Raw genomic sequence first — 10078 nt, 5'->3', positions numbered from 1 at the left:
TACAAATGAGGGGGAAGACCTCTATTTAGTTGAGCTCCCCCAAATCCAACGGTACAGATTGAATTACATCAGTGGCTGAGATTAGTGCCTATCTGCAAGATGAGAGTCCTAAGGGATTTACACTTATACAATTTTATCCTTTAGGATTTACATTAACCATGGTAACTCTAGTTTTATTGGAGTGTTTCATTAGGCCACTAAGGCTTCAAATAGATGAGTTTCTCTATAGGTTCCATGAATTGGGCTAATTTAAATGGGTCAAATAAGCCACATTTAATCAATTGAGCTCTATGGGACGTTCTGGTCGCATTCTTCACCGGCTTAGATCCACAACTCGTGACACAATGCAATCTCCGGGCTGGTTACCGCCAACCTTTTTTTCCCTCCCACAAACCTTCTCTTCTTTCTTTCTTCTTCTAATTCTCTCCATGCGCCTTCTCTCTTTTTAGTTTGCAAATCTATTTTTTGGGTATATTTGTTGTCTTCAAAAGTTACGATGGACGGATGATGGTGCTTATCTTCACTAAAACTCCATCGACCACTAACAATTTCTCTTGAAAAGTGGGTGTCTTTTCATCAACTTCTTAAGTTGTTTATTTTTTGAGAGTATTTAAGAATAATAAATGATTTCATGAGTCAATTTGGATCCGTGTTGTCTTATATATATTTTTGTTTGTTTTCCATTGTTTAGTAAGTCTTCATTTTTAGAAGTTTTTATCTGCTATTGCAGCACATTTTAATCTTCTTTATGCATGTAGTCTTGCTTTTACAAGTGATTTTAGGTATGGTTTTGTCTCTGACCTCTCCAGTTTTCTGGATACTCAGTTCTTTTGTCGATTTTTCCCGTCGCAATGGATTATCCGAAGCTGATTTTTTTATTGTATTAAGTACTTGCAATCACTTCAGATATGTCGTGCTTGAGTTGTGATAGAGCCAATTGTCAACGTACCATAATGTTCTATTGATGTTGAGGTCGAAGCTTTTGTTGTGTTAATGGAGCTTGTCCTGTATCACCTACAACGGGTGTTTGTTGTTTTTCCCAAATTGCACGATCTCATTCATGAAATGAATTAATGAATTCTATTTAAACAGAAAAAGGTTTGTATAGGAAAATGAGAATGCTAAATTTTAGAATCTAATGGAAGAGCCCCATTTTCATACCAATATATTTAATTGATGTTAAAGCAATTAAACTTATTTTTTAAAACAAAAATCTGTAAAAATACTTTTACTAAAATGAGTTTTAAGTTAATCATATATCCCGTCAATTAAATAATTAAATATTACACTCTAATGAAATGAATCAAACATGATAATATAACTTACGTACTATATAATTTTACATTATTATAATCCTATTATAAGAGATAATTCCTGAACCAAACTCCCCACAAATAAATTTGATATATAATTTGAATTAATTTAAAATATATATTTAAAGAAACATGTTAATGATAGATTTTTTTATTTGAGTGATTTATTTCTATATCTTGATCTCAAAATATGAAAATGCATAGTTTTGTTATTTAAATAAAATGCATTATCTCTAAGAAATAATTTGGTAGTGTTATACTGTTAGCAAAGGTTCAATCCCTGAATTTGAGTGTTTCGTTTGAGTTGCCCCATGTATAAATGTTATAAATGTCACGTCTGAATTTTCCACTAAATTATTTCTAGTCTTTTGAGTATAAAAAATTTACTTCGCTCTATGGTTTGCGTAGTGATAAAATTATAATTATTTTCATAAACTTTTTTAAAAATTATTTAGTAGGATAATAAAATTCAATCCATTTTATGGATTCTATAGATTTATTTCGAAGGTGACAAAGGAAGATTTTTCTGGGGTTTTTTTATTTTTTTAATTTTATAAGTAGCTACTTCATATAGCTTTCGTAAGGCAACTTTTGTATGTTAAAATCATGAGAGTTTTTTTTCTTTTATCAAAATAAACAATTACTCAGAAATTGGATAGGGGAGATTGGAGTTTTGCTAAATGGCATCCCATTTTGAGGCAAAGACAGAACAACCTACCAAAAAGATGGTGCTATAACAAAAGCAAACCTCAGTCGGAAAGTGATGGGCAAAGGAAAAAGGATAGTGATTGATTTGGAAACATGATTGCACGGACCACCTAATCCAATTATGGTGGATCTAATCGACAATCAACTTGCGTGGAGCCAAACCAGCGATGCATTTCATTGAGTGGTCCCCAATATTATGTAGTTTTTCTTTTAAAAGTTATCTTATTTCTGACATGCTTCACATTATAAATGTTGCCAATATGGAATTGCATCAATTAAATGATCTTTCCATGTGGCACAGCAGAGCTATATCAAATCTTCTGGATTCTTCAAATACATACAAGTTTTGGAAAAAGATTGAACAAATACAGAATCTATTATGGACACATACATACCAGTGTTCGACACTTGTAACATAAATGCTTCCGAAAGCAAACACAGGAAGAAACAGCTAAAGATTTAGAGGACCAAACAGTTTGGACTTATCGAAATAATATAAATATTTTTGCTTATGTATTACAATTTTGACAAGATAACACAGATTACTCCTAAAGCAATGAAGATTTTAATGCTAATGTTGAATATGTATAAATTACAGTTATAGTTCAAGGTTTTCAAAATTGTCTGAAGGTAAGATTGAGACGACCATGTCGAAGCCCAGTTTTTGATTTAAGAGGCTCAGGAGCAGAAAATGGAAAGATGGATGGAACCCCATGAAACACCATCCGAGATTCACCACCGAATAATAGCACATCCCCTGATTCTAGCAACACTTTTGAGGCCTGGTCAACTTCCCTCACATCCCCATATAGGAATTCAGCAGAATCACCAATTGACATAGAGACAACCGATAAGCCTTTACGGAGGCTTTCTCTGCTCTCATCTCGATCCTGCATTTTAAAGCATGGTACAAGTTTAAAACCTTGTCAAAGCTGGTGACAAATCCCAAGAATGTCTGAACATTATTTGGAAATCTTTAGGACCAAATTTTATGCAACAAACCCCCACGGTGAAAGCATCCAGCAGTATGCTCTTGGAACTAACAAATGCTTAAGCCGAGAGTAAAAGAACAGACCTGATGGAGGCCAAGTCGGCCATGTATTGAATAGAAGTTTGCAATGCAGATGTTCGGAGATATTGAAGGAAGTATATCTTCTGGATTGACCATATCAGATTCCTTCTCGATAAGGCAATGTGCATCTTTGATTGCTCTTTGAACCAGAAGACAAAATCCAAGTGGAATGTCAGGTGGCTCACAATTATCAACGGGATGTTGCTTATTGTATTTTCTTGTCTGAGGATCCCAGTTCATTCCCAGACACATCATGTGAAGTCTAAGTTTTGCTCCATCTTTGTAGCCTGGCCTATAGAATCCCCCAGGGCCTTCGCCAAGTGTATTACAAGTCTTGACTATATCAATCTGAAAAATCAAGATACAAGTGACAATTTTCAGATCAATCTAATTTTCAACAGAGAAAGAAAATCGAATCAAAACTAAGCCTCAAGGAAAAACCTGTTCACGAAGGGAGATATAGTGTTTCAACAACACCATTCCAGGTCTTAGGACTTCTCGCGTTTCGATATCTCTAAATCCAGGTAGGCATATGTTGAATCTTTCAACCACAGGAAAACCCTCGGATTTTTTTACAACACCACTAGGATAAACCTTCTTCTGTCCAAAATGGCGAGGCAAAGAATGGCGTGCAATATTCGCAATTCCCTCGTGTTCATATTCCTGCAGGCTTGGGACATTTAAACTGTCCTCATGTTCAGATGAATTATCAGTCACATGACTCGACTGCAATCCCGAATTAATCCCAGTTCTGCTTCTATTAAGCAGAGAATGTTCTTCCTGCAGGCTGACAGCATTTGCAATTCCTTCAAATTCAGAAGAATTAACAACTTCCTGCCTCAGTTCCAATCCTGAACCAGTCCTTTTTCCCCACTTATTGAAGTTCCTACCTTTAGAACTGGAACCAATATTAACAGATAAAGGAGGAAAGTTTTCTTCACACCGAAATTGCTTCTCATTCATAATTTTGGCCCCAGAAGATTGAGTTGTTTCTTCAGCAGCAGATTCTTTGCCAAAAGGGTTTTGAGCAGTAAACTGTTGTATATAAAACAAACCCAAATAATTTTCAATTATTCCACTCAAAGTAATCAACACAGTCAAGAAAAAAGAAGAAGCCATTACAGATAAATCATAAAATAAACCAGTAATTGTATAAATATAAAATTAGTTTAGAGACTAGACAACTCACTGAAGAATAATCGGAAGAGCTGGAAATAGGTTTCCGGGAGGGATTCATCTTCTTTAAAGAACAAATTTGGCGAGAAACACGGGAGGTGGTCGATAGGCGACAAAGGTCGAATCCAAATATTCGCTGTAAAGAATGCATTTTTTTTTATAGAGGTAAGGCGACGGTGCTAACTTAAATGCGCCGTAGTGGCGGTTGAGTTCACCGAGGAGTCAAGGGGGTGATGGTTAGCTTACCGGCGAAGATATCAAATTTCCGCCGGGTTTCGAAGAGACTTTTTTTCTTGACCAAACAAAACCGAAAAATCTTCCAGGTTTTGGAGTTGGACCGTTATGGGCCCAAATTAAGCTACAAATAATAGAAGGGTTGGGCCTATAAATATTTTTCTTTATTTCATTTCTACATCCTATTTTAGGAACGGTCATTCGACTCAATTTCTTTCATTTGGGGTTAGATTAGTCTTACTCAAACCGGGATTAGATAAATAAATAAATAAGAAAATTACAATTAGGTAAGTTAAAGCCTTGCGATTGGTTTTAGGAAGTAAAGATAATTTTCATTTTGTTTTTTTAATAAGTGGAAAATTTTTGAAAAATAAAATAGGTGAAAATTAGAAAATAAAAAAAGTTATTCTATTATTTTCGCTAAAACTGCTTTTATAAGGGAAAGTATGAAAATAAGAGTTTTGAAATTTAGATAATTAATCGTGGTTTAAACTCTTGTAAACTCAAAAGAAAAATAACAATTTTAATATTAAATATAAATGTAAAATTTTAATTTTATTTCTATTAGACAACGTGTTTTTATTTTTCAAAACAAAATTTTTTATTTCAATTTACCAAACTTGTTTTTCCATTTTTAAAATTATAAAATGAAAATTATTTTCAAATATTTTCAAAACCAACCAAAAGTCTGGTCTTTTCCTATATATTTTACATTTTGCTTAGGGTTTAGGAATAAGGTGACAAAGCATCAATACTACTATTTTTTTTTGTCATCCCAACTATTTAAAAGTTATAAAATATGACTTAATTAATTATCTTTGACTTATTTACCAATTTTATTAACTACCCTCAATATTTACAATGTAAATTTGGTTATAATTCTAAAAATATAATACTCAATATTTACACACTGTTTCTATTTAGTTCTGAGTCTAATTTCCTTTATTAATTTCAAACAAAACCTTTCCTTCTTCTTCATTTCATTTCATTTTTAAACAAAAATGTCTCTTTCTAAATAAAGAAAAACCTAATTGTTGCAGCCTCTTATTGCTGTCAGAGCTCCAACGCCATCTTCGGCTAAAGAATGGCATCGATGAACTCCTCCTCGTCCCCTTTTCTCGAATCCCTCCTTTAATTTCCAAGAAAACCTCTCAAAAGCCTCAAGATTTCATCTTAAATCTTAAAAAATCCCTACCTCTAATCTCAAACCTTTGTCGTTCGATTGTCATCTAACTTTTACAACGTTTTCTCCTTGCTTCAATAAAAGATTCTGCCGTTTGGATTCTCTAACAATGGTTTCGAACTCCGTGAACCCCCCCCCCCTTTTTTTTCCCTCTATTTCCTATGAGTTTGGTGACTTGAAAGTAACAAACTAAGTGTTGGTCAAAGTAACGGGGATGTTGTCACTTCTTCAAGCATTGCTGAACACAGAAGAAAATATAGGGAACATAAAGATTATTTAAATAGTTCGGTTTTGTTACGTTTGCAGAGTCTTGCTTAATGAGAAATATTCATTATCTTCAAATACTTACAAGTGAATTTAAATCTATCGCACCCAGTGGTAATTTCCTCACTTTTGTATATTTGAAGACTAAAACTCTTACCACTTAGCTTGTAAAATCATAATACAAAGGTTTTACAATCAAATTCACTCACATAAATAATGTTCCTTTAATGATTTAGTGCTATCAATTAATCAAGACATAAACCTATATAAGTCTCTCAATTATACGAGTTTTTCAATATTTGCTAACATAATGAAGATCTATCATTATCTCTATTAAATAATAGCTAAACTAGCCGAATACAATATAATAATAACAAAAAAGGTAAATGAGGATTATTGGTGGCTAAGACTTTAATATTCCAATCCAATCCAACTTTCTCGATCCAAGAGATTAGATAAACTTTACCAGATCCGATTCTCCAAATATGTTTCTCCAAATGATATAATCTTCATTGATAAGCTAAATATAATCCATGATTTCTACTTAGCCCAAAAATCTAGTTTAATAAATTACCAATCACACAAATATGGAAAGGTGTTTGTGTATCAAAGTGGGTAAGAAAGTGACAACTTCCTCAAGCACATCTTACTCACTTCATATGTTTCAACAGATTTTTTTTTCATCTTTTTTGTGGGTTTATATTTAGGATTTATTGGTTTCTATTTGGTTTTATATTAAAAAGGCTTCACGGGTTTTGTGATGGTTTTGTTTTAGTTTAATAAATGGAATTTGGATTTTGTTTTAGTTTAATACTCATGATTTGCTAATGGGGGAAATTATGTGCTCATAATCATGTGAAGCTCTAAAAAATGGGGTGCCATGGAACCTAAGCTATATTGCGTAGATCCAAGATATTTGAAGAAAACCAAAGATGTGAACGAGAAAAAAAAGGAGACTTTTTTATAATAAGAAAATGGCTTAGAATAGGAGACATCTTAAGCAAATTAGACTAGGTTTTGTGAAGAAGAGAAAAGGGAGGATGCCCGGTGCCTAAACTTAGCTTGTTACTTACTAAAATTCTAAGTGGAATGATAATATCAATCGAAATTTGAGGTTCTTTTATGATCTTTGGTAATTTGTCTTTTTATGGTTTATGTTATATATATAATTTTTGTTCTTGTTTTGGCTCTAGCACTGGAAGCAGTAGAAACAAAAATTATGTTTTGAGTAATTCATTTTACTAAAATTTTGACCTTACAATATGAGGGTTGATTTGGTCATGAGTTATGAAATGCACATTTAGTTCGCGAAAAACATTGCAAATGAAAATTTGATGCAAAATTTAAAAGATAGGGAGAAACTAAAGAAAAAAATAAAAAATGTTTAAAAATATAATTTTTAAGAATTAGGACTAAATTGTGACAATGTATAAATATTTGAAAATTAAATTTATTATTATACCAATTTTAATATTACTTACTAAAGTTAATGATGAATAACGAAATTTAACTAAAAAACAAACATAATTACTTGGGTGACTTTTTGTAATATCTTATTGGTAGGTAGTAAAAAATTTAAATATAATTGGATCACTCGTAATATTTTTTACCCTAAAAAGTAGCTCATGTAAAGCTGGCATTTTAGGCTTCTCTATCCTATTTCAACTTTCAAAATTATTATTTTATCCTTTATAATATATTAAATATATATTAAATTACAGATTAAAGTATTTGAAATGCTCATGTATTATAAAGTCTGGATCAAAATAGTTCCTCTATTGTCATATTGAATCAATTTAGCATTTATATTATTAAAAGAATTAATTAAATCTAATTTATAATAGAGTTAATATTTATTGTATAAAAACTTCTTGAAACTTAATTTTTTAATTTTAATTCAATTCCAAATAAAAGATTTCATTTACGAAATAATAAATTTTTAAAAACATTAACTTTGTTAAATAGTGAATGATAATTTTTAAACAATAAATGTTAACTCAATTCCAATTTGACCTTATTTGATTCTTTTGAATAGTATAAAACTAAATTGATCTATTTAATAGTAAAGTGACTAATTTAATCAGTCACTATAATAAAGGACCTCTCAAGTACATTCCCTTAAATTATATAAATATATTATATTCAATACATACATATAATAAAATTCTTTTATTAATAAATTAAAAATATATATATTTTACAATATTCAATTAAAAATTGTTAAATACAACTAATGTGAACGCAATATGTAAGTTAGTTGTAATTTTTTTATATTTTATATATTTGACCTTAAAAGAAATTGAAAATTACTCAAAAATATTTCACCTCATAAAAATTTGAAAATAACTCACCAAATTTTTGAAAAACGAATTATTTTCTAAAACAAATAATTTTATATAAAAATAAATGAATTTATCACCACTCACTAATATTAAAAAATGCTTAATCCTTTTATTTTCTTTCACACTCATAACTTTTTTTTCAAATTTCTCTTTTTTTCACACACACTCTTTACGTAACGCCCCAAAATTTGAGTTTTTGATTTGTTAAATTTTGTTTTAGTGGTTAAGTGCTTTGGAGGTGTATTTGAGGTCATGTGTTTAAATTTTACTCTTGGAAATTTCTGCTATTTTTGTTCCTATCCTTATCTCTATATATTCAGTTTAAATTTTATTTTTACTCAATTTATGTTAGAATGAGTTTGTTGATTTAGTGATAAGGTTTCCACTTACCCAAACTTTTGTGTTTGAATCATTGTGCATGCAAAAGGAGATATTTTTATTAGTGTCTATGAGTGCCTAGAAGAATTTGAGTCAGTTTTGAATTCTAGGAAGTCTGTTGGATGAGGAATAGTTTGGAGGTGGTTTTTATCTTATTAATATTTTATCTTATTTTATTTTCTTTAATTTGAAAATTTTAAGAAAAAGATTTCCCTAAACCTTTCCCCACTTCTCACGTTCCCCTCTTTTCTCCCTATTCTGTTCATTTGTTTTTTTTCCTCTTTTAACGTGAATTCCAGTAAAAGAAGGTCTCCAAATTTTCTTCTGTCTTTCTTGATTTCTTTCCCTAAGTTTTTCATTGTTTCTTGATTGGTTGCTCTTGTGGTACTCAATTTCGGTGATGAGTGTGTGTTTGAATTGTTTACAACTCAATTCTTGTGTAAGTTTCGTCTATTTTTATTCCTTTCGTTACTGAAGTTTTCCTTTTGTTATTTTTGGCTAAGTTGGGGTTGTGTGCTATGTTTTCTGTTGTTAATCGGTTGGGATTTCTAGGTAAAGGTCACTAAACGGTTAATTCTCCGGCGGATTAAGGCTTCTGAGGGTGTTGTTGTTATGGGAGGAATAATGGTCACCTATTTTCTTTATATTTTTGTTATACTTTTGTTATGAATATTTGTTAGACGTTGCATTTTATGCTTATGAGGGTTAATGAAACGGTGAGTTTCATTTACTCTAAAACGGGAACGTTTTATCTTGTTAGGAGAAGTGTTGTTTCAGAGGAATATATGGCTGTAACAGAATGAGGTCATGCAGAAAATATTGATAACTGTCTTCCAGTCTCTCTTTCGACTCTATTCTCTCTAGATTTCTTCTTCTTCTTCATTTCTTTAGATTAGCTCGTAACAAAAGGTATCAGAGCTAGCCGATCCTCATGACCGGTGATGGCGTTAGTACTCACATGCAGAAGAAAATCGGGCAGATTCAAGGTGAGCTTTCTCACATGCAGCTGTAGTTGTCTCAATGAGATATGCGATTGGACACTAGATTGAAGGATCTTCAAGCAGAAATTAAATTCGAGATACGTTCTGAGCTACGTTCTGAACTTCATTCATTGTTCGAACAGTACATTGGGCCCAACCAACCATCGGTGGTAGGAAATGCATCCAACAGCAAAGGGAAAGGAATATTGGGAACACCACTCGGGTTTCCACCTCAAGAACATTTACTTGTATCCTCAAGGGTGGATCTCGGCCATTCGAGCTTGTTTTCACGAGGAATATTGATGGAACCTGACTACTCTTCTTTTCGAGTTGATTGTTCGCGTTTTGATGGAGAGTAATTTCGGGGTTGGTGGTCCAAGCTGGAACAGTATTTTGAGGTAGAAGGAATTGGGGATCATGCAAAGGTT

At 31.8% G+C, this 10078-nt stretch overlaps 1 protein-coding gene across 1 annotated transcript; it reads right to left on the bottom strand.

The window, feature by feature from the left end:
* Positions 1-2479: 2479 nt before the first annotated feature.
* LOC105777554 (uncharacterized) lies at positions 2480-4586 on the bottom strand. The gene is made up of 4 exons (XM_012600899.2): positions 4283-4586; positions 3535-4128; positions 3097-3441; positions 2480-2911 (listed from the first exon to the last, which is right to left on the bottom strand). The coding sequence occupies exons 1-4, from the start codon at positions 4418-4420 to the stop codon at positions 2636-2638; spliced, it is 1353 nt and encodes a 450-aa protein (XP_012456353.1). The 5' UTR covers positions 4421-4586; the 3' UTR covers positions 2480-2635.
* Between the last annotated feature and the right edge of the window lie 5492 nt (positions 4587-10078).

Source organism: Gossypium raimondii, chromosome 10, assembly GCF_025698545.1.
Source record: "Gossypium raimondii isolate GPD5lz chromosome 10, ASM2569854v1, whole genome shotgun sequence".
NCBI classification, from domain to species: Eukaryota; Viridiplantae; Streptophyta; class Magnoliopsida; order Malvales; family Malvaceae; genus Gossypium; species Gossypium raimondii.
Note: the sequence above shows the minus strand (reverse complement) of the source record. Positions and strands in the feature narration are given on the sequence as shown.

Bases quoted from the DNA above. Each gene is read 5' to 3' on its own strand.
- LOC105777554 (XM_012600899.2), bottom strand. From the start codon at position 4,420: ATGCATTCTTTACAGCGAATATTTGGATTCGACCTTTGTCGCCTATCG. The intron at 4,129-4,282 runs GTGAGTTGTCTA...TATATACAACAG, and splicing joins GCTCTTCCGATTATTCTTCA to TTTACTGCTCAAAACCCTTT. The intron at 3,442-3,534 runs GTTTTTCCTTGA...TTGATTTTTCAG, and splicing joins ATATCTCCCTTCGTGAACAG to ATTGATATAGTCAAGACTTG.